At 28.7% G+C, this 23,576-nt stretch overlaps 1 protein-coding gene across 10 annotated transcripts in view; it reads left to right on the forward strand.

The window, feature by feature from the left end:
• LOC122498227 (neurexin-1) overlaps nucleotides 1-23,576 on the forward strand; it is a 413,730-nt gene that overhangs the window by 261,282 nt on the left and 128,872 nt on the right. For 8 of the 10 annotated variants that reach the window (XM_043605873.1, XM_043605868.1, XM_043605865.1 and 5 more), the window contains 2 exons: nucleotides 1,145-1,297; nucleotides 15,508-15,579. In XM_043605873.1, the coding sequence (XP_043461808.1) occupies nucleotides 1,145-1,297; nucleotides 15,508-15,579 (225 nt within the window). The remainder of the gene's footprint in view (nucleotides 1-1,144; nucleotides 1,298-15,507; nucleotides 15,580-23,576) is intronic. The other 2 variants (XM_043605871.1, XM_043605872.1) reach the window with 1 other exon arrangement.

The following is a 23,576-nucleotide window of genomic DNA, read 5'->3' on the forward strand; positions in this document are numbered from 1 at the left end:
AACCTCTGATCTTCTGTTGGGTACTTACTATTTTCTTTCTTTCTTCACTATTTATGTTTGCGATTGCACTTTCTGGGTAAAAAAAGAGAAACAGTTTAATAATACTCTAAAATACCCTAATATCGTATATTTAAAGGATCATATGTGAGAAAAGATTTGATACCTATCCCGGGCTCAGTGACGCATTCCTTTGATATTAAAGATTCTGTCATATCATCAAAAAAACTCACACTAATTCTATTCTACACCAAAATGTTTTTTCCAAAAGATTTTGCATGTTTCTTTATATTTCTTTCCCGGTCTCAAGTTCTTGATCGTAAAAGGTATTACAGAAGGTCAGTTTTATGTGTTAAAAGAGAATTTTTTATACCAATTGCATTTAAATCAATAGTGTACATTATGGATTGATTACTGTCAATAGGTTTTTTCCAAAATAGGTTGCATGTTGTACTCGTGACGTTTACCACTGTAAGTTGACCTACCGAGGATAAATAAAAAAAATTTATTTTACAAAATTGAAAATTTTAAATTGTCATGGAAAAGTAATCTTTGTTATTTAAAAAAACAATTTGCCAAATTTTAAGTTATACGAATGCTAAAATTGTTTATTGCCTTTTTAAATACCATTCTCACCTCAAATGTTTTATGCAAACTGGAAAATAATTAAATCATCAGCATGCTTACCGACTTGCGTACTTTTTTTTACTTATTCACATCTTGTAATTATTGCAAGTGCGAAGAGAAAACTAATACAATATATCCACATTATCTGAGACTTTATAGAGACTCAATAAAAAAATAAAAATTATTTAAATCAGGATGAAACACTGCAGTAGAGTGAATATGGGTCTATGTAAATATTTTATTTAATAACTTTATCTAACGAATACATAATAAATTTCTAATACTGAAAATTATGAACAGTAAACTAATGAGAATGCAATTCGTGTCTAGTGATTATCTTCTAATTTTATAACCAGTTCAGGAAAAAAATTACTAGCATCAAAAGTACTTTTAAATACTTGAAATAAATTAGAATGTAACAAATAAATTCAAATCTCTTAAATGAAAATAAATAAATGATTTGAAAAAATTGAAAAAACATTATAACTGCAACGAAAAGTTTTCATTTTTGTTTAAATAGGTGGAATTCGCAGCAGAGGGCGTAAAAATGGAATTAATCGAAGCAGCGAAAAGTGGCGCAGCAGGGGCAGCAGCTTGGGGTAAAATAGACTTTCATTGTCGAGAGCCGAAGACTTCTGATCCTGTCACATTTACTACTCGAGACTCGCATCTGGTGAGTATTGCACTTTATTTCCCATATTTCGTCTATTTTTTATCGTCTTCCTTTTTCTTCTAACCCATTATATCTCCGTTCATCAAAGTACCACCCAGACCAACTTTTTTTTACCCACTTTAGCTTGGAAAATCAATAGAAAAAGAAGAAGAGTTAAAAAAAGTATAACTGTACATTAAATCTTATATATATAAAAATTTAATTGTTTCGAAACTACCAGAACTTTCCAAGTCACCCCATCTGAATATATAGACAAAAAATTGTTTCTATTTAAAAAAGGATCTTTTTTATAATGGATATTTATCAAGAAATGACTTCCGGTTTGGTGGATTATTTTTCATGTTATTTACTTGAGAGAATAGGATATAAAGAATATATTGATGAAAATATTATGTAAGTGGGTTAATATAACAGTCGAAACCCAAGTCGTAAATGAGGTGGTCGTAATTGCGAATTCACGTGCCATCGTGGCATTGTGTATATGACCAGGCACTTACTATTGCTTTATTTGTCTACCCTAGTACAAACTAAATTGCATCTTGATTATAATTTACCTCCATTCTAGAATTGTATTTTGACAAAAAAAAAAGAATCGTCTAACCTATTTTAAACAATAAAAGACGGACCCTTTTAAATTTTTTTCTTTCATTATCATCTTCTGTTTCCACTTTTTTAACTTCCCGGGACACTGCAAGAAATTGTGCGCCCCCACAATCTAATAGACTTTCAGAAACAGACAAAAATTGTCTTCAACAAAAAATTATTAATATTTTCTTTCCTTAATCAACGTGCACTATGATCTTATTCCGCAAAATGATCATTTTATACCAAACATCTTAAATTTTTTAGGTTGCTCGATTTCAATTCAACACAGAAACACAAATACACACATGCAGAAACTTTGTATATTATATAGCAATGACTACAATTTCATCGTTATCGTAGTTCAAATAGAAAGGAGGTCGTACGTCGTCTGAATGATCTAATTTAATTTCCATCGCGCATATAAAGCCCAGTGTGCATTTCAGATTCTGAGCAAACGATACTCGAGACGTAAATTTTCAAGCAAACGACATTATGTAAACTCAATTTTACCCCAGGATGCATTATTAACACAAGTTCTAATTATCTTCTCAATAGGAGAGTAATTTTAGTTGAAAATTATTATTTTCTATATGCACATTGTAAAATTTTAAATAATAATAACACTTAGCCAAAATTTAATTGTGGTATGCCACAAAAATAATTTACAAAATGTTATATAAATTATATCAGTTAGAAAACTTGATAAACATCTTTGAAACTCATTCTATTTTCAATTCCAAATTTCCTATTAACATTTAAATTCTCACTGTAACCTTAATTGTAAATTTTTTTTAATTCTCACATTATATCGTTAACGAAAGTGAGTAAAAAAATTAAATGTTATGATAGTGAAAAAAAAAACTAGTGTCGGTGTAATTCGAAACATTATTTCAGCAAACCGCTTTTCTCTCACCTCTTGTTTCTAAGGGGTTGTTATCCAAAAGTACTCGAATACGTATCCTTTACCGTCCTTAGAAAACGTTAACAGTCTCTCTTTCTCACTCGTACACACGATAATTTCGCTTTACAACCCCATGAACGTTATTCGCATCGCCTCACCTCGACACCTACAATCATTCCCTACAACTGTACACATTTTGATAACGATCTAATTTTCTTGCACTATGGATTTTGAGTAACTCAAAAAATATATTTTGTAAATCAGTTTTTAACAATAGATGAATTCTGATTTTTTCATCCCTAGTTAGGTCTCTTAATTTCCACTTTGGAGTTTAAAGTTAAAAATTTCAATTCACATACAAAGGTTACAAAAAATGTGACGTCATTGCAATAAATGAGTTTATATCGTGTGTAATTGACTTTCCTTTTTTGAAATGCTTATTATAATACATGGCAAAAAATAATGCAATATTTCGCTTTCTTATCTCTTGTAAATTTAAAAAAATCTTTATATACTTAGGTATGTAAGTGTAGACATAAATATAATATTCATAGATCTTAGAAATTTTGTATTTGAGGGAATTTTAATAGTTCTTTCACGCAGAAAATAATATCTTGCAGAGTTATTTCACGAAACACAATTTTATTGCACGAGAATTTCATTTGATGTTTTATTCTCTATTTTGCATACTTAATGCATTCTCAGATAATTTTTTTTGCAAATAACAAAAAGCTAAGTTATAATATATTTTATTTTAACGCACAATTTACAGGAAACGGTATTTTTGCAAAAATTAGTCTTATAATTAATATTTCCTATTTTTATTATTTGATTATTGTTATAAAAAATGCAAACTACAATAAAGGGGAAATATTCATTAGAAGCAAATTGTGAAAATGATATCTAATTATTTTATCGAGAAGGAATGAAAATTTATGGGAATCACAAACGAGAGAAGAGTTTTCTATGAGACACCCACAGAAGCTTGATGATTATGGAAGTTAGGCGGCGGGGTTTTTGTATATAGTTGAGTGAAAATTAAATAAAAGCTTGTCTCGCGTAACGAAACTCGTTATAACTGCCTCTGCTTTTCGCAAAATTAGTTTAGACAGTTTTCAACAATTTATTTGCTCCAATGAATATGCTATGAATTTAATATTTGTTAAAATTTCAATATATATGTATTAAACCTATCGTGGGTAGAAAAGGGTAAAAGAAATTCAAATTATTTTTATATCTTAATAATAAGCTTAATATGTATAGTTGATAATAATGTTAATGATAGCAAATAGAAGAAGTTGTGCTGTTTAGATAGATTATCAATATTAGTTTTATTGAATCTATCAGTTCCGGAAATTAACTAAAACTGTGTAACGTTTCAAGTTTTATACTTTTATCTATAGTCTTCAATGCGATGAAGGGAGAAAGAAAATATTACCTGGATTCTCGGAGTTAATTCTCATTTACAAATGCTAGTTGTAGTTTACGATGTAGGGATAGCTTATGTGTTATACAGCATAGCCATCGTAGTCGTATACGGCTGACAGACAAAGAGAGAATGACGACTGCGCACGCCGGACGCGCCGCGTCTCTTCCCCCACCATTCGCTCCAAGCGGTGCCTTATAAATCGTTCGCTCAGTCCTTCGCGCGCATTTCATGTTTCGTCCTGTCACGAGGCGCTCCTCGGGCTAACGGAAAGTTATTTTTTATTACAAACATTGTATTACAACCCGAATTCCATCACCATAAACATTATTTATAATTCCAAAAATACCCCACATCTAATATCTTATTTTTTCAATTTCCTTCAGTGAAAAACCCCACCACAATAAACAAAATTTTTCCGTCAAAAATCCAATTCAAGGAATTCCAATGAAATTTTCCGGGAAAACGTTTTAAATTTTCATAATACATTTTACTATCTGATAATAATTTTATAAAGGCAAAACAAAAGCATACGTATATTATTGCACTATCATGAGAAATTTTTGAATCGTTTCCATATTGAAATATGAGAGGAATTTCAATTGATTGTTATTGTTGAAATTTAATCCATTTCGTGATGTATTATTTATTCATAATGTTTATATAGAAATAAATAATATTTACAGAATAACGTAGGAGACGTGTTTTTAACATTTTTTTACAGAAATAAATTCGATAAAATGACATATACTCTAATATGTAAACCGATACCACAATTAAATGGTCCTATGCAAATCATATTTTCACATACGACCCTGAATACGTATAACTGCTCTACGTGACTTGAATCTTGGATTATTTATGACACCCTCGTTTTATCTACCCCCACTCTCTTTATATATATATACATACTTTTTTCTCTCTTTATCTCTTACTCACTTCTCCTTTCTCTATTTTCGTTTATATCTTCATGTAAATTCATATATAAATTCAAGTATGAAATTTTCTAAAAGGAAAATATTTATTATAATGAGAGAACAATTTGCTACTAAATTACTGAATTTTATTTTACGAATTTAGTTGGAAAAGTTAAAGTTCTATTTCACTGTGAATACATTATTAGACTGAAGGAATTCAAATCTTAATTTACGGATTAGCAACACGAAAATAAATTAAATGGCTGACTTATTAGTGAGTCTTCAAGAAGCAGATATTAAATTACCAGTTATCCGCAGTCGGTAATTAACAACGGTCGGTAAAACAGAACATATTTTTTTTCTAATATTGCTGATACCGGTACTTTAAATTTCAGGAATAATTTTTTGGTCGAGTATTCGAAACATACCAACCATGCTACTATTGTCAATTTTAACGTTAGTTTTACAAAATTTATATTTTCAGACCAATCTACTAATTACCATCTAAATGGTGAAAGTAATTAAAAAATTTTGTCCTCCAATTTACCGGGTTCACTATATTAAAAGGGGAAGTTGGAGTGACCACATTTTGGGACAAAATACTATAGTTGAATTCAGAGGCAATGGGAGCTAAATGTTACTGTTTACTGGTCGTAAACCAATGATTTCATCCACATGCAAACAGAAGCAATTCACTGTCATTGAATATTGGACTCGGATGTGGGGTCTATTAAGAGTGGCATTTTTACACACGCTTCCTCGCAATCGACTCGCAATTCAAACAAACAATAGGCAAACTGCAATCGGCAATCAGAGTTGCCTGGCAATTTGCTTAATAATTTACATGACGACATTTCTATTATTGCTCCCGTTTATCGAAAGAAAAAATAGTTTGAAAATTTTTCGTATTACTTAAGCGAACAAATATATTTTGGTAAATGATATAAATAATTATTATTTCGGATATCTTTTTTATTTTATTGGAAAAAAAATAAACAAAGGCAAACACTGCATTTGGAATATGTTTTTTTATACCGGAAAAAGAGAGAGAGAGAGAGAAGAGAGACAATAAAATATCTATAAATTTTTGCTGCGAATTGAATAAGTATTTTTCTCACGTGTAAAATGCGAGTTTACCATTTTGCGACACTGATAAACGCATTCAAAGGGAAAATATTTCCCATTATTCGAAACGGTTGTGGGCTTTATGGCTTTGAAAACGGGCGAACACCTCGTGCGCGACGCCTAGCCTTGTGCGTTCTGATAAACCTCTACATACAACTATAGATATGGAAAGATATTGAGACCTCGATACCACAAAGAGGGAAATAAAATTTTTAATCTCCACCTCTGGCAACATCCAATAATAATTAATTTCTCGTTTTTTATCATTTATTTCGATTCTTTGCGTAGAATTGCATACCTATTTCTTTTATTTTTCGATGTTCTTTAGTAAAAAGCCAATAAGGTCTTTTTTTTAAAACTTATATGACGCCTAGGAAAGATGGCGCAAGGAGATAAAAATTTACAACGTTAACCTTAGGTTCGCCTCATTCATCACTATTTGTATTAATTTTCTTTCTCGCGCTTTTTATCTTTTCCAATTAACAGACAGGGGTGAGATTAAGAACTGTTTTAAGAAAAGAGCTAATAAATTTTTTTCACAAAAAAAAAAGAAACAAGAAAAGTTGTATTATACGATATGAATTGTACCCTTGGGTGCATGTCAGTAGTGCCGGCAGCAATTTATAATAATTAAAGAACGTTAATTTATATTTATGGCTGACCAGAATATTTTCATACATGCGTACTGTATTTCGACGTGAGTTTTACAAGATTAGCGACTCCAGCGAATGTTTCATATTAATCAAAATTTATGGTTTTTCGTAATAAAATGCTTTTCTTCTGTTAAAGAACAATCCTTGGCATAGTTCTAAAAATGAATGATATAATTATTTCAAATGAGGAAAAATGTAAAACAGGAAAATTTTTCATTTTAATTAAAATTGACACTTGATTCTAGATTAAATACGTTTATTTAAATCTGGAATACAGAGATATTATTGAACTTACATTAAAAGGTCAATGTATTTTTTCGAAAATATTCGAAGAACATCTCAAACTCCTGCAAGAAGTGTAGCAAAACTAAGCACCAAGTTAAGAAAATTTTTTTTAGACGTTAAATATTTTTGGCATCTTGTGGATAATGATGGACAACATCCGGATGCAGACAATTAAGACAACATTTTGAAATTACCACCTACAACGATTTTGAAAGAATTGAGAAAATTTTTAGGCATTGTATCTTGGTATCAGGATGTGATTAACATTTTTTTACCCTCATCTTTCAACAGTAAAGGGAACTCGGCAAAAAAGTTTATTTCACAGCATTAGAGGAAAATGGTGGGATTTCGTAGCTGCGAATTTTGCTTATTAGCCATTTCTTTGTTTTCAAATCGCTCATGCATAACACATTAAATTACCATATACACAAGAGAATGAGCTACTTGAAAATGAGTATGCCTACCAGCTAATAATAATGCCCTCGTGTGTAGTTTGTGCTTAACTGGGATTAACTTCTCTATGTTGGGTACTTGCTTCCGTACAAGAACGAAAACTTCCATTTCATAATACCCCTTTTTTTCCTGCATTTTATTTTCCCCTTTTTTTTAATTATTTAAAAGAATCCTTTGATTTTATTCTCTCCACTCACATATGGGAAACGTGTTAAAAATATTTACCTGGATTACCCCTCTTGATAGAGGGGCTTTCTGATTTTACCGCAATATTTTTCTTTTTAAATTCCGATATAATTTTTCCATTTCGATTGAAATAGTTGAAATCAAATGAATTTCCAAGTGGAAATAATTCCCCAATACAATTACGATTTTTCCCTGTTAATTACAATATTTAATGTTACTTTTTTTCCAATGAATTTTAAATACATAGAGGAAAAAATTTTATATTCACCACAAAGGCTATATTTTATGCAAATTTATTGCGTTTTGTGAACTAGCCGCAATGATTCAACCCCCCATGTCCCTCTTCTACTATGAGCCATTTTGTCGGGCAACAGCTGCTCACTAATAATGAATATATGAAATATACAGTACGTGTTTTATAAACGGGAATTTTCCTTTGCTTCGAAAACAATCAGTTATTATCGAAAATATTTATAAACTTATTTGTCCTGAATAACGAAAAGTGAAACAAATTTTTTATTATATTATGGGATGAATAAACCGTTAAAATATAAACTTCAAATGAAAATTATCCTTTACAAAGTTGTTGGCTTTGAGATTTTATAATTAATTACTTTCCACTTGTTTGCTCTTTTATTCAGTGCGCACATTTTTATTGTGAAAAATTTTCGTTTAGTAGAAACAAATAAATAATGAAGATAAAATATAAATAATTGTACAATTAGAGGAAATAAATAATTCTGAAAAAGAAACCTACGAATCTGAAAGAATTGAGAAAATTTTTAGGTATTGTATCTTGGTATCGTCGCTTTGTGAAAGACATTTCAGTACTAATATCTCCCCTGATTCAATTATGGAAAAAATACATGTATGGATTAATTTGCAATAAATTTTTTTTTGTCCAGAGGAGGCACACGATGTTTCGTGATTCGCATTCACAGTTGAACTGAGATTTTTCTATTCAAGTGTGTCCCCACTACTCTGAAAATCTGAACGGATGTTCGAAAAGGTAAATAAAGAAACGTGATTGCTGCCTTATGTGAAATTTCCAATTTGAAAATAAAGTATTTAGAAGGCGAATATAACAAAAGTCACGATAGTTTACGTGACGATTCACATCGTTACATGTAACAAAAGAGGAATAAAAGAAACTCTGAAAAAAATTGTATTCCTTTTGAAACGATGATCGATGACTTTGTATCTCGTTTATCTTCTTTTCTCTCTTTTTTTGTGAAAACAAATTTTCTTCAACAGAGATTCTCTGATTTGTGAATATTCACAGGGTTGAAAGGGCGCCGTTAGTTAAAAAGATTAGTTGTGTCAGGTTGCGTTCATCCGTTTTAAACGAACCAGATAGCAGACACAAGTCATGAAAATTTCTTCAGATAGACAATGTTGAAATATTACTGTAAAAACAAAAACAAAATATTTTTTGGGGGGGGGGAGATGGACTTTCTTAATTGGGAAAAAATCAAAAAAATTGGGATAATTATTTATAATTGGTAAATTGTTTTTTTTATCCACTTTATTGTATTTATGTATTTATATTTAGTACGAGCTCTAAAAGTTGTTGTTCCATCAGACCATTTTCCAAGGATTATAAAGTTAACGGCATAAGCATTACTTAGTGCTCATATATATACACGCTGCTTAACGGTTTCACGTCGCGTTAACGACCTACGGCCAAATCAAAATCGTAGTTTCGATCGTCAGACAACAATTGAGTTCCGAGTCGTTAAACCACACCACTTGATTGACCGGAGATTGATCAAAATGTGATTTCAAAAGGGAGCAAAACATTTTTATTTCACCAAATGCTTTTTCACCTCTTTTTTTTTACCTATTTCTTTTGCCTTACAATTATCCACTGATTATTTTCTCTACAGCTGGAGAATAAAAATCAAGATTTCCATCAACGAAATAAAGTTCTATTGAATTGTTCCAATTTTATACTCAGTGGACGTTTTATTTTTAAATGCAAGCAGAAATAACAGCGATCAGACAAGACTGGCGCCTTAGCTCCGCTCGTTTTGATGAATATATTCTTGTTGGGAAATTGTGGAAGAAAGGATGTTATGATACAAAAAATATATGTTCTATAAACAATGGTTTATGTATTCCAATCAAGAGACACGGATATTTTGTCGAGCATAAACGAAATGACGAGTTGAGAAATTCTTTTGAGAAGGAGGACGAGGCAATTGGGAGTTCTAAATGAGAAAATCTCGAAGAACCTAAATGAGCGTTTCACGCCAGTGACTCCGGTATGAAGACATAAATTGCAGAACAGAGACGAACACGTTGAAATAGCAAATGTTTACTATCCCACCGCTCCTCGAATTACGCTAATCCCACCTTCACAAGAGTCTCTCGCTTCGTTGAGACACATACCCTCCAACCCCTCTAAAGAAATGTACACTAGCGATGGCTTAGAAACATCTGATGCTGAATGTACAATTTTTTTAATACACGAAATTCGCCATTTTTAAATTAAGATAGGGAACAAATAATACGGCATCATTTTATTCTTCTTTTCGGATGAGAAAATAATTTTTAAAATTGTATTGCTACGGAAGTAACCTGGTGGTCTTGTTTCCTCAAAATCTAGGTTTTTCTTTTGGAATTTAGTTAGCTAAAGGAATTTTGGAATTTAGTTTTTTAATTAGTCTAATTTTTTTGGAATTAAAAATTGTCCCAAGAAAGGACTTGGGTTACTACTTGGAATGTAATTTTACTACAGAAAAATATAACTATTGTGGGAATTTTAATTTAGTTGATAATTATAGAATCACGAAGAAAAAATGGTTTTAGGAAAAACACCATATTTAAGAATTTTTTTTTATCTGTCACCAAGTAGTTCATTGAGTAACACATGATGTTGTCCCGTCGGTGTTCGTATTCACTCTGCATGCGCATCCCCTCCAGTGACTGTCGGTCCCACTATGGAGACTCCACCCACTTTCTTCTGGCTATAAAAGTCAGACGCGCCGCACCACACGTTCATTTCTCTCAAAGCGGTCTTACTGGACGGAAGTCCCCAGCCAACTGTTCGAAATATTTTTAATTCGAAAAAAAAAATTATTTTCACAAATCCCAAAAAGCACTTTTTTTCTTTTTAGTATTTGCAACCTCCCTTTTAATTTCTATATTTTTTCCAAATTAATTTTTATTTGTTTGCTTGTTCTTGCGAGTAACTTGTGTCTGTCGCTCAAACTAGATGAAGATATACAAAGTGAAACAATACACGGAACCAAACTAAACTACACAAGGAATAGAGAATACGTAAAGTAATTCGCGCGCTTTACTTAATTGGATTACTATGAATTGTAGCGTTTTGCTTATTAAGACACGAGTTGCAGAATATTCTCCATTCATGTGGGTTGTGTGTATGTTTAAATTGTTTGCGAAATTTGTCAACAATTCACTCATTGGAATTTTTGTCACAAAACTTATTGTTGAAAATTTTACTGAAATGAAAATTTTCTTCTCAAAAAATTTTTTTTCTTTGTGCCTCTTAAAAGACACTGACTAGTAAATTGAAATCGTTTTCTGAAATTCAAAATGGCGGATCCAATATGGCGGAGTTTTTAAAAATCTTACGTATTCGATTGAAATTTGTTTCTTAGGGGTTTTAAAGGACGCTTGTTCCATATCTGACATCCGTTTTTAAAAATTCAAAATGGCGGATCCAATATGGCGGACATTTTCTTCAAAATCTTACGAATTCGGTTCAAACTTGTTACACGGAGGTTTTTTGGGTCGCTGAATAAGAATATGATGTTTGTTTTTAAAAATACAAAATGGCGGACATTTTTTTTTTTTTTTATTAAAAATCGAATAGATTCTGTTGAAAAATAAAAGTTTATCAGAATTTTTGGTTAGTAAAAGTTGAAGAAAAATATATAAATATAAGTTTTAATAAAAGAAAAAGAAAAATTATCATTTCTTGTAAAAAAAAGGAATTCTTCTCATTATTACAACCTTGTTAAGGACAATATAAAAGTATAGGATAAAATTTTTGTCCCCGAGTTAAAAGTAATAAAATGTGTGTATATATATAAAGATTATGGAGAGAAAAAAATGGTGTGAGTTTTAAGTTCAAGTTGAGAATCATTTCTCATCGGATCTCATCTACCAACGCCTTTATGAATTAAGTTTCGCAATAAGGTGAGCTCGTGCTCCTCATCTATTAGTACAAAGTTTTGCCGCACGTTATGCAGCGTTAACGATATGCAGAAGTTTTACATTTTCAATCGCTTGAAATCTTCTCTCTCTCTCTCTCTCTTTTAAGCGCTATATTCATGGTACAACTTTAATGCCCGGACACGCGTCTACCGTGCAAACTGCCAATTCGACGTCTTTCCTAATAAACGACGCTGACACTTTCAATTAAGGAGCCGATCCCAGTCATTTATTATTTTATAAAACTTTCGACCGTCGATTCTCTCTTGCGAGCCATTTTTATTGGGCAAACTTTCAAAAAAAAAATCCAGAGAGATTACAATTTTTCTCTTGAAATTGGATTTTAAAAAAAAACTGTCTCGTTAGTTTTTAATGAAATTTTATAAATTTACCATTAGTTGTAAAGGTAACTGTAAAATATTAATCAATCAATATTAATTTCATATTTTTTCAAATGAATATTCTCTCAGATTTTGAAATTTAATTAACAAAATAATTTTCATTACCATTTATTACTAATAATTTTTCTTTTTATATTTTTAATTTTTTATTACTTTATTTTCATGAAATGAAAAAAAAAATTCTGTCTACACTTTCCAATTTTTCTTTTTTTTATTAAAATTCAGAGTCTATTCTTTTTTTTTCTATTAAAATATTAAAAATCGTTACATTTTATATCGAACTCAGTTTTGACAAAAGGTACTCAAGTTTTTTTTTTTGTTCATTTTTCCTCGGGAGTTTTTTTTTACTGAAACTAATCGCTTAATCAAAGAGCGTTGACCGGGGACGCCTCGTTTTATGTTCGAGGGTAAATTAAACTTTTTTTTGCACTCGATCGTTGTCGGCATGAACTGACATTAACTCAAGCACCACTTGAGCCCGATTTCGATAAAAAGTGAAGTAAAAAAAAGAAAAAATAACATGTAAAATCTCTCATCGTATCGAAGCAATTCAATAAAAATTTACAGTCACGTCATTTTGTTGCAATTCCATTGTACCTGGCGTCAAAAAAACTAAATGTTTGCTTTTTTTAAAAGGGAATATTTTGTTCAATCAATTAAATAATTATTTTAATTAAATTAATTATTTAAACAATTTTCATAAATAATTGTAATTAAAAATTTATTGAAATAAATTAAATAAATTAAATTGACAATTTTTTGTTGAACAAAAATGAATATTTATTAAAAGAAAGTGACATAAATGGTTATTGAATATTTAAAAATATAAGAAAGAGCAAAAGATCTTAGAAATAATAAACGAATATTGAGTGAGAATAGAAACGTATTCTCTCATGTATAATTCGATATCGAACTTACTATCCCCCCTCCCCACTGCCACCCCCGCTCATTTAATCGTTATATTTATTCTCATGCAATTAATGTTGAATGCAGTTTTCATTTTTGAATTATTACTTCTATACGTCAAAAATGGTATTAAATGTCTTGTTTTATTGTATACTAAAACTTTTAATATTGATGACTTTGATTAATAGTTTGGTTGGTTTTTCTGATGAATTCATTTTATAATGAATTTTATTCTCATTAATTTTGCAATGTATAACGTGATGTTTATAAAATACATCATCAATTTACATTAAAACAACAACAACAACAAAAAAGAAAGTAAATTTGATTTAAATTTAAAACTCAATAAATGTTATTAGAAGAATATTAATTTCAATTTAAATGTGTTTACAATGAGAGTCAATATTTTATGTTATTTTAATTTTTGTTGTTTATTTCCCACTCCTGTTCTCTCTCTCTCTCTCTTTAAATTTGATTGATTGTTTATCTATAGATTAATTAACATTGTTGTTTTTATTCTGATTCTTATTTTTCAAATTTTGTATTTTAAAACACCTTTGCTTTTATTTACAATTCTCAAGTTTAAAATCTTTTTGTTTTAAAATTTCAGTAAACAAGAAACAGTAATTTTTTTATTTTACAATCGTTAATTTTTAACATTTTTATTTCGCAATTAAAAATTTTTTAATATTTTTATTGAAGACTTTTTCAAACATTAAAAAATTTTTCGTTAGACTTTTTTTTTCATTTTAAGTCGACTGAACATAATTATGATAAATACAACCTCATTTTTTTAAATTGGAGTGAGAAAAAAATCTAAATTTACAATATCCATTAGTGTCACACTCCTTTTAGCATTAAATTAATTTAAATGGTCCAAGAAAATTGTTACAGCGAAACAGTTGTTGTGTAAAAGTTCATAAAACTGTTTTATCGAAAATAGAAACAATGGAAAGTTCTGGTGAATCGAAATTTATTTTTTTTCTCTGAAAAAAAACAAGAAAAAAAATTTAGTTCTTTATTATTTTCAATAAAAAACAAGCCCTAATAGTCACTTGCAATCCACAAAAGAACGTGAGTTTAAAATAATACCTTTTTACTAAAAATCTATAGTTGATAGTTAATAATAAAATAGTTTTCGAATTTTTAAAAATTAAACACAATACTTTTTTAATTTTTAAAAATCAAACTTAAAAATTGTTTTTCAATATCTATAATTTAATTTTAAAATTTTATATACAATTTGTCGATTTTTTCAAGAAGAAAAAGTAAATACAGGAAGACTGAATATTTTATATGCATATGTCAATAATTTAAGTTTTTATTTCAGCTGACGGCAAATATTCTATTATTAAAATTTCGGGACCATATTTTTCTATATATATTTATATCATTATGCTACATGATATTTAAAAATTTTATGTTACATTATATTATATTTTATGATGTACTATACTATAATGTACTATACTGTGCTATGCTATACTAAGCTGTACTTTACTGTACTATACTTTACTGTACTATACTGTACTATTCTGAACTATACATTACTGAACTGTACTATACTGTACTATTCTGAACTATACTTTACTGAACTGTACTATACTTTACTGTACAATAATTTACTGAACAGTTCTGTACTGTACTATACTTTACTGTACTATACTGTACTATACTGTACTATACTTTACTGTACTATACTTTACTGTACTTTACTGAACTGTACCATACTGTACTATACTTTACTTTACTTTACTATACTTTACTTTACTTTACTATACAGTAAAGTAATATACTGTACTATACTAAACTATACTTTACTGTACAAAACTGTACTGAAATATACTATACTAGGCGTACTATTCTGTACTATACTATGCTAAACTTTACTATACTATAGTTTAATAAACTATACCAAACTATTCTAAAATATACTATCCTAAACTATATTATACTGTATTGTACTACAATGTACTATACGGTACTATAAACCATTATAATCAACTGTTCTATACTATATTTTATACTATAATGAAAAAAGTGTCTTTTGTTTTTCACTTATGAAAAAAGCGATACAATTTTTCCTTAAAAAAAACAAAATAAAAAGTGCTTATTAGTAGAAAAGTAGAAAATATCGCTATTAGAATGAAATAAAATGACTGAATTTATAAGAATTGTAATTAAACGCAGGCATCGGGAACAGTGAATGCAAGGCGACTACAAGGCGCCGTGGTCACCTTTACCAGCCCAGAGTCCCACTTGGTAAGCTCTGTATCCGCAGCTTTCTCAAGTGAGAGCCATCCTCTCGGAGAATAGCTCCCTGGCTCGCTGATTGGCCGGCCGTTATCACTAACACGCACCTGATTGGCTAATTCACGCGAACTTTATAGCTTTTAGCGAGAAGCGATGCGCACAAATCCCTCTTCCCTCTGACAACACTTCACCTCTCGTAGAAAAAATCCATTGGCACTATGTACGTTCTCCTCTTAATTTCTTTACTTCTTCTTCCTTTTTTTCTTTTTTTATTTTCCAAATTTTATAAATTATCGTGTTTATTTATTTTATTTATTATTTCTGCTTCTTTTTTTATTGCAAGCCTTTTTTTTTGTTCGTCAATATTGAGCCAAGTTTGGCCCAAGATAGTAATTCAATATTGTTGTAGATTTTTTTTTCACCAATATTGAACTGGTTTTGAATAAAAGTATTTTTGTTATCATAGGCATTGAGTTTATAAAAATATAGAAAAGTTGATATAAGAAAAGAAATTTCGCCAGTATTAAGCCAGGATTGGGCTTAAATTTGCTGGCACAAAAAATTTGTTACAATATTGGTTCAAAAAATTTTCCTAATGCCTATTAGGTCTTGAAATTGCTGAGGCTAAATAAAAACTATGCCTTGGTGGAACCAGGATATAGCCTGGTTAGTAATTAATTTTAAACATTTATAAAACTAATTTACATAATTCTGTACAAGATTACTTTTACTTTAAAAATTAAAATTTTTCTTTTTAGTGTAGAAACAGATTTGAAACATTCTTGTGTATAATTGTTGAAAATTTCACGCCCGTATTGAAACTAGATTGACTCTAGTTAGCCGAATACTCGGCTAACCATTATTGGACTAAGTTTGAGCCAATATTGGACCAAGTTTGTGACATTATTTGTCCAATTTTGTGTCATTATTAGACCAAGTTTGAGCCAATAGTGGTTGAAATTTGACATTATTAGTTCAAGGTTATGCCATTATTAAACCAAGTTTGTGACATTATTTGTCCAAGTTTGTGACATTATTTGTCTAAATTTGTGCCATTATTGGACCAAGTTTGTAAGATTATTTGTCTAAGTTTGTGCCATTATTGGACTAAGTTTAAGGCAATATTGGACAAGTTTTGTGACATTATTTTTCCAAGTTTGTACCATTATTGGACCAAGTTTGTGATAGTATTCTACGAAGTTTGTGACATTATTTATCCAAGTTTGTACCATTATTGGACCAAGTTTGAGCCATTATTGGACCAAATTTGTAATAGTATTCTACAAAGTTTGTGCCATTATTTGTCCAAGTTTGAGCCACTATTGGACCAAGTTTGTGCCATTTATAGACAAAGTTTGAACCAATATTAAGCAATGTTTGTGCCATTATTGGACCAAATTTGTGAGATTATTTGTCTAAATTTGTACCATGATTGGACCAAGTTTAAGCCAATATTGGACAAAGTTTGTGACATTATTTATCCAAGTTTGTACCATTATTGTACCAAGTTTGTGCCATTTATGGACAAAGTTTGAACCAATATTGGACCAAGTTTGTGCCATTTATGGACAAAGTTTGAACCAATATTGGACCAAGTTTGTGCCATTTATAGACAAAGTTTGAGCCATTATTGAACCAAGTTTGTACCATTATTAGACCAAGTTTGTCCAAAATATTAAACCAAGTTTGTGCCAGTACTGGACCAGTATTAAACCAAAAATAACAATATTGGCTCTAAAAATTCTATACATTCAAAAACTATCTTCTTACTGAAACTTATTTATTCTCCCTATTCTTTTAAATTTCCTTGGTTTTAATTAAACAATTATTTTTTTTTTTGCATGAACTAGTAAAATGAGAAAATTATTTAAATTTTTTTCCTTATATTTTTAATTTGAAAATGAGGAGTCGTATTGCTGCCAGTCACTATTTTCGTTCACCATCTTGTGAATCGTTAGGAATAATCACCAGTCTCTGTACATACACGAGAGAGTTATGAAGCAAGCTTAGGAATTTACTCACAGATCACCAACTTTGCACATGCACGCATTCTACCTTCATTTTTTCCTAACAAAAAAAAATTAAAATTAAAATTAAAATTAAAAGAAAAAAAAAAGAAAAACTTTATTCGAATGAAATCCAAACCGCGTATCATACTTTCATCTCCTGGGTCATAAAAAAACTCATTCAACATTTTTTTTCTCGATTTTTTTTTAATTATCAATTAAAACACTTTTCAGAAACTCTCGACACTTGTGAATTTTTGAATTCACATGAGTTTGAAATTTTTTTTGAAAATAAGCTTTAGAAAAAAAACTTACCGTAATTTAAAAGAGGAAAAAATGTACAATTTTTTCCGTTTTGTAATTTGATTAATTGGGAAAAATTTATTTTTTATTGGAAAAAAAGAGAGTGATTGGAGAAATGAAAAAAAGAGGGTGAAATTTTTGTTTGTTTGAAAAAATCGAAAGGAAAACGATTTTCATTTACAAAGTTTGATAGTTTAAATTGGCTCAATGGTTAAGTATCCTAACTGTTTGTATTCTATGTTCTGGGTTCAATTCTTCTTGGAGGCAATTTTTTTTTTATTAGAAACGCTACTTTTTTTAAGCGAAATTAAAAACATTGTAAAAATAAATTAAAGAAAAAAAACCACCTTTAGGAAGATTCGAACCCTGAACAAATGGTCCAAATGTCGATTGCCTTACCACTGAGCTAACTCGACACCTTTTTTGAACTATAATTTTTTAATTTTGAAAATTAATTTTAATCTGTATTTTTCATTGATTTGAATATGAAAAAAATTTTATAATAATGAAAGTAATCAATTTTTAATAAATTTTTTTTTATCACAAAAATTTATTTATTCTTTTTTCTTTTTAATTAAATAAATTAAATAATGTTTATGTAAAAAGAAAATTTAAAAAAATTTTTTTTTTATATTAATCACTGGCATAAATATTTTCTGATGTTTTTTTTTAATGGTCTTGACGTGAGATCGCGAAATGACTGTGTGGGGTGAAAAATGACCTGAATATTAGATCGAGCACCAAATTGCATGAGGAATTCTATATCGAACGAAACGCACCGCTTGCATGAAAATGCATAAGTTACTTTTTTTTCAATTTCAGGAGAGAAAAAAAATTCAACATTTTTGAAGAATAAATTATTTAATTTTATTATATATGAAGAATAAGATTTTTTACAAAAAAGAAGAGAAGTAATATATATGAGTCGAAAAATTTGCGAAAGAAACAAAAATTGAGTGAAAATGAGAAACAAAAAATATGAGAAATGGTTAATCGAAATCAACATTTTTTACGAAATAACATTTCAGACCTCATTTCACACATACACTACTTCCCCCTCCCCTCTCTATCTCAAATTATTTTCTTCTTCTTATATTTTTATCTATTTTTTATATTTTAATGTTTATTTTATTCTTCAATTTTTCAATTCTTTAAAAAATTGTTATTTTAATTTATTAAATTTATATAATTTTTATTTTTCTTCTTAAAATTTTTCAATTTTTTGAATATTTCTTAAGTTTCTCAATTGTTTATATTATTTTTTTGAACTTTTAAGTTAAACAAATTTTTTATTTTCATATTGTTTTATGTAAATTTTCTTTTTTCTTAATATTTTAAAATTTTTTATTATTTTTATTCTCTTTTTACTGTTTTTTATTTTCAAATTGTATCAATAATTTTATAAAAATAATTTTTATTGTTTTTCATTATTGTTTTTTTTTTGTTCTTACATTTTTTTTATTATTTTTTAATTGATTTTAATTAATTTATTTATTTTAATATTTTAATTTACAATTATCAATATAAAAATTTATTTTTTTAAACTTTTATTTATACCTTCTATTGAAAATGATTTTTTATTTTAACTCTAATGGACAATTATTTTCAAAGATAAATGATTTATTGTTTTTTCCCATTTATTTTTATTTTCTCGTTAATGAAAAATTTTTACGTCATACCTAAATTCGTACCTTTATAAAAAAAAATCATCACCTCTCGCGAAAAGGTCGCTCAAAATTTCCTCAATTATACAGAAATTTTAGCTGTGATACGATGGGGCTCTGGGTAAGAATATTTTTCATAATTAAAAAAAAAAAAATAATAATTTAAAATAACTGAAAATTGTCAAGGAACACAAATTAAAGTTAATATTTTTTCAATAGCATAATAAAGTAATGGATAAAATAAATTTAAAAAATATTTTATTCAATGCAATTTTCAGTTACAAAAAAAATTGACCATTAAAAAACTATTTTATAAAAATTTATAATTCAAGAAATAATTTATTTTTATTACTAATATTTATGAACAAAAAAACGAAATTAAAAAAAAAATTATATATTTGCTATACAAAAAAAAATTGTTATGTAGCAAAAAATAAATTTTTATAAAATTAACAAATATTAATTTTTAACATATATTTTTATTATAAAAAACTTGTATACTTATTGAAAAGGTAATTCGATAATTTGAGTGTCACTTTTATTTTTTATCCGAAGTCGGTAAAAATATCAATTTAGATTTCCAAATTACCGACAATTTGTTTCACTGCTATTGCTACAGTCGGTAAATAAATATTCTGTTTAAGTAAATATCAAACATCTAAAAATCTACTTTACCAACAGTCGATACTTTGTTTCGTAATAATTCTATTATTACGATTAGCGAGTGATAAAGTGAAAATACCATTTTAGCATGTGTCGATAATGCAGAAATCTGCACATAACTTTTATCATCAAATTCGGAAAAAAATTGCAGAGGCATCTAAATTAGATCCTACTGAATCGAATTCTATAGAAAAATAAAAATTATACTATATACTTTTAGAGAAAATTGACCGAAAAATTAAATTTACTTTATAAATACTGTATTTTTCATTTAGATTGAAAACTATTTTTTAGAAACATAAAACTTGATGAAACAAACAGTTTTATACACTATTTCTTTGTTGTCTACTATTTTACTATTTTCTTAATATATATTTTTTGTTGCTTTCTTTGAGTAAAAATTTTACTTTGCCCTTACTCCTTACGTGCTTCTCTGATTGTGAAAGTTTCTGTATTTACCACAAATCCCCTTGGGTGGAATAACGTAATCAGTTGCCTGACACGTAATCCCTTGGTGATCGTGACCTACCCGCAACAGGGTTCATATTTACCAGTGAGTCAATATATTTCGAGTTCAATTCTCTACTTAACAAATGTCAATATATATTCCTGTAATAAAAAAAAGTATTTTTTTTCAAAATAAGGTTAAAATTTGATGTGAAAAATTTTATTATAATTTACATTTTATGAATTTTTCTTTATTATTTTGAAAATGAAAAGAAAAAATAAGGGGACAGAGAAAAAAATATAAAATGGGGTATTAAAATAGAAATATATTTTTCCGAAAGCAGAAACGAAGATTAATTTTACGTCTACAGGGATCGACGAAGCGAACAGTAGTAACGGATTCGTCAGGGGCTTTTGGGAAAATGTGGTTTTAGATTAAATTCTCTGTTGGGTAATATCGGTTAGCCAAGCAACCTTGAATTCCAGGTTTGATATGGTATTTCAGTCTTTCTATTGAAATCACTGACTTTCGTATTTTAGTATAACTCATCGTTTGTCCCGCTTTTAGATGATATTAACAATATACAAGTTGTTTTTATTCTAAAAAATAAAAATTTTCTTCTGTTATTTTTTTTATTAAATTTATTTATTTTATCAGCAATGTGAAATTTTAATCATCAATATTCGCTAATTAATAAAAAGTGAGACGGAAAAAAAATCGAAGTACAAAAAAAATGTTTGCCCAATAATTTTGAATGGGGGAGCCCTTTAAATACGCCCCTGGGGAGGTAGAGCCGAATGGCCGTTAGGACGCTAAGACATAAAAATGCTCATAAAACGAAAACTATTTACTTTAAATTATTACTGTAAGAGGAGTTTTTTTCTTATTTTACTATGGAAAATAATAACAAATTATTTTGAAAATAAAAATTTATTTTCAAAATAAAAATTTTCATTTTAGAAATAATGATCTTTTTCTATTTTGTCAGCAATTATCAATTCGCTAATGAACAAAAAACGAAACAGAATGTAAAAAATAAAATTTCTCCACCGCTAATAGTTTTTATTTAGGAGCCCTTTAAATACGCCCCTGTGTAGAAGGAGCCGAATAGCCGTTCGGACGCTAAGTCATAAAAGTGCTCATAAAACAAAAACTATTTACTTTAAGTGATTACTGTAAGTGGATTTTTTTCTTATTTTCTCATGGAAAATACATTGATCATGTTTTTTTTTCTTTAGAATTATGCAATATAAACGAATTATAAATTCATAAAAAAAGAAATAAATTTTCATTCGTAAAACAAAATTTAAGCACTCGGTAATAAATTTTCCATTCCATTTATAGTATAGGAAATAAAATCTAAATTGAAATGATATGGTTGAAAATTTCTTCGATCAATGTACTTTAAAGGGTAAAATTTCACCTGAGGCCAACTCTAACGAGTTTTGAATATACGAAAACTTGAAGCTAACAAGTTCTTAACGACATTTAACCACCAAGCAACCAAGTTTTACCCTTAAAACTTATATGAATCTCGTCCACTAACAAGTAGGTTCCCCTGTTATATATATAGACTCACACTGAGGATGAACCACTCGAATTCAAACAAGTTTCACTCGGTATTTATCAGTCCACTGACCTGTGAGTAAAATACTATTCAAAATCTTTCAAGAGAACTTACAGTCTATGAAGAGAGAAGCTACTCATAGTTTTTAGTACCTCATTCAATTTAATTTGACATTTGTCTATAGATATTTATTTATTGAAATTGTAGTTGGGAATTAAACACAACATTTCTGAAAGCAATTAGGAAAGTTTTGAGAAATCCTGAAAAAAAGTGTTGGGATATTATTTATAGAAAATTTTTTCAACTATAATTTTAGTAAAATAGTTTATTTTTTTCTATAGAAGGAATGCCTCGACTATTATTTTTCAATTTAATTAAGAAATTTTAGGTAGAATTTGACTTTACCGACTATAGAGACTTTTCAACAAAGTTTCTCAAAATTATTAAGTTGTATTTTTAAAATTTGTTATATTCTCCACTTACCTAAGTAGTTATCTAGATGCCACAGTTTTAATATTTGAATTTAATCTCGAAATTTTAGGTAGAATTCCACTTTACCGACTGTGGAGACTTTTCTACAATCTTTCTTGAAATTAATAAGTTGTATTTTCATAATTTTCCGGGCACTTACTAAAATAAGTACTGATCTAGATGCCATAACTCTAAATATTCAAATTTATTCAAAAAAAATTTTGTCTATAATTGACATTACCGACTCTGAAAAGTTTTCAACAAAGTTTCTCGAAAATAATAAGTCGTATTTTCTAAATTTTCATGCTACCCGTTTACTTAAGTAGTGATCTAGGTGCCACAACTCTAATATTCGATTTAACTAAGAGAATTCAATGAAGAATTTGACTTTACCGACTGTAGTCGGCAATGTAGAAAACTTATTTTTTTCAAACTTTTTCCAAATTTTCTAATCAAATTATTATATTTCCAAACGGAATATTTCTTTTATGAAAAAAGCAGTTTTTTATATCGGAAATTTCGGGTAATAATTTCGTAGAGGAATATGTCCGTTGGGTGAAAAAAAGGAAAATTTGACATCTACAGGGGAATTGTATGTATTTTAAAGTAAATAACGAACCGGTTGAAGATACATATGAAGCTATATATATATCTTTATACATATATCTGTTAAAGTTGAGGTAAAGCTCTCTTGGGTTCAGAAACCACAGACTGCTTCGTGCAAGCTGCGAGTCTCAAGTTTGATGTTGCAACCTGGATACAACTCGGCTTACAAGCAATGAAAGTGTGTCACAGTTTTCTCTCTCTTTCTTTCCCTCCATCTCTTTCTCTCTCTCTCTCTCTCTCACCTACATATACATGTGTATGTGTGATCCTAAGTTAGT

The sequence above is a fragment of the Leptopilina heterotoma genome, unplaced genomic scaffold (genome assembly GCF_015476425.1).
Source record: "Leptopilina heterotoma isolate Lh14 unplaced genomic scaffold, ASM1547642v1 Lhet_144, whole genome shotgun sequence".
In the NCBI taxonomy this organism is placed as follows: domain Eukaryota; kingdom Metazoa; phylum Arthropoda; class Insecta; order Hymenoptera; family Figitidae; genus Leptopilina; species Leptopilina heterotoma.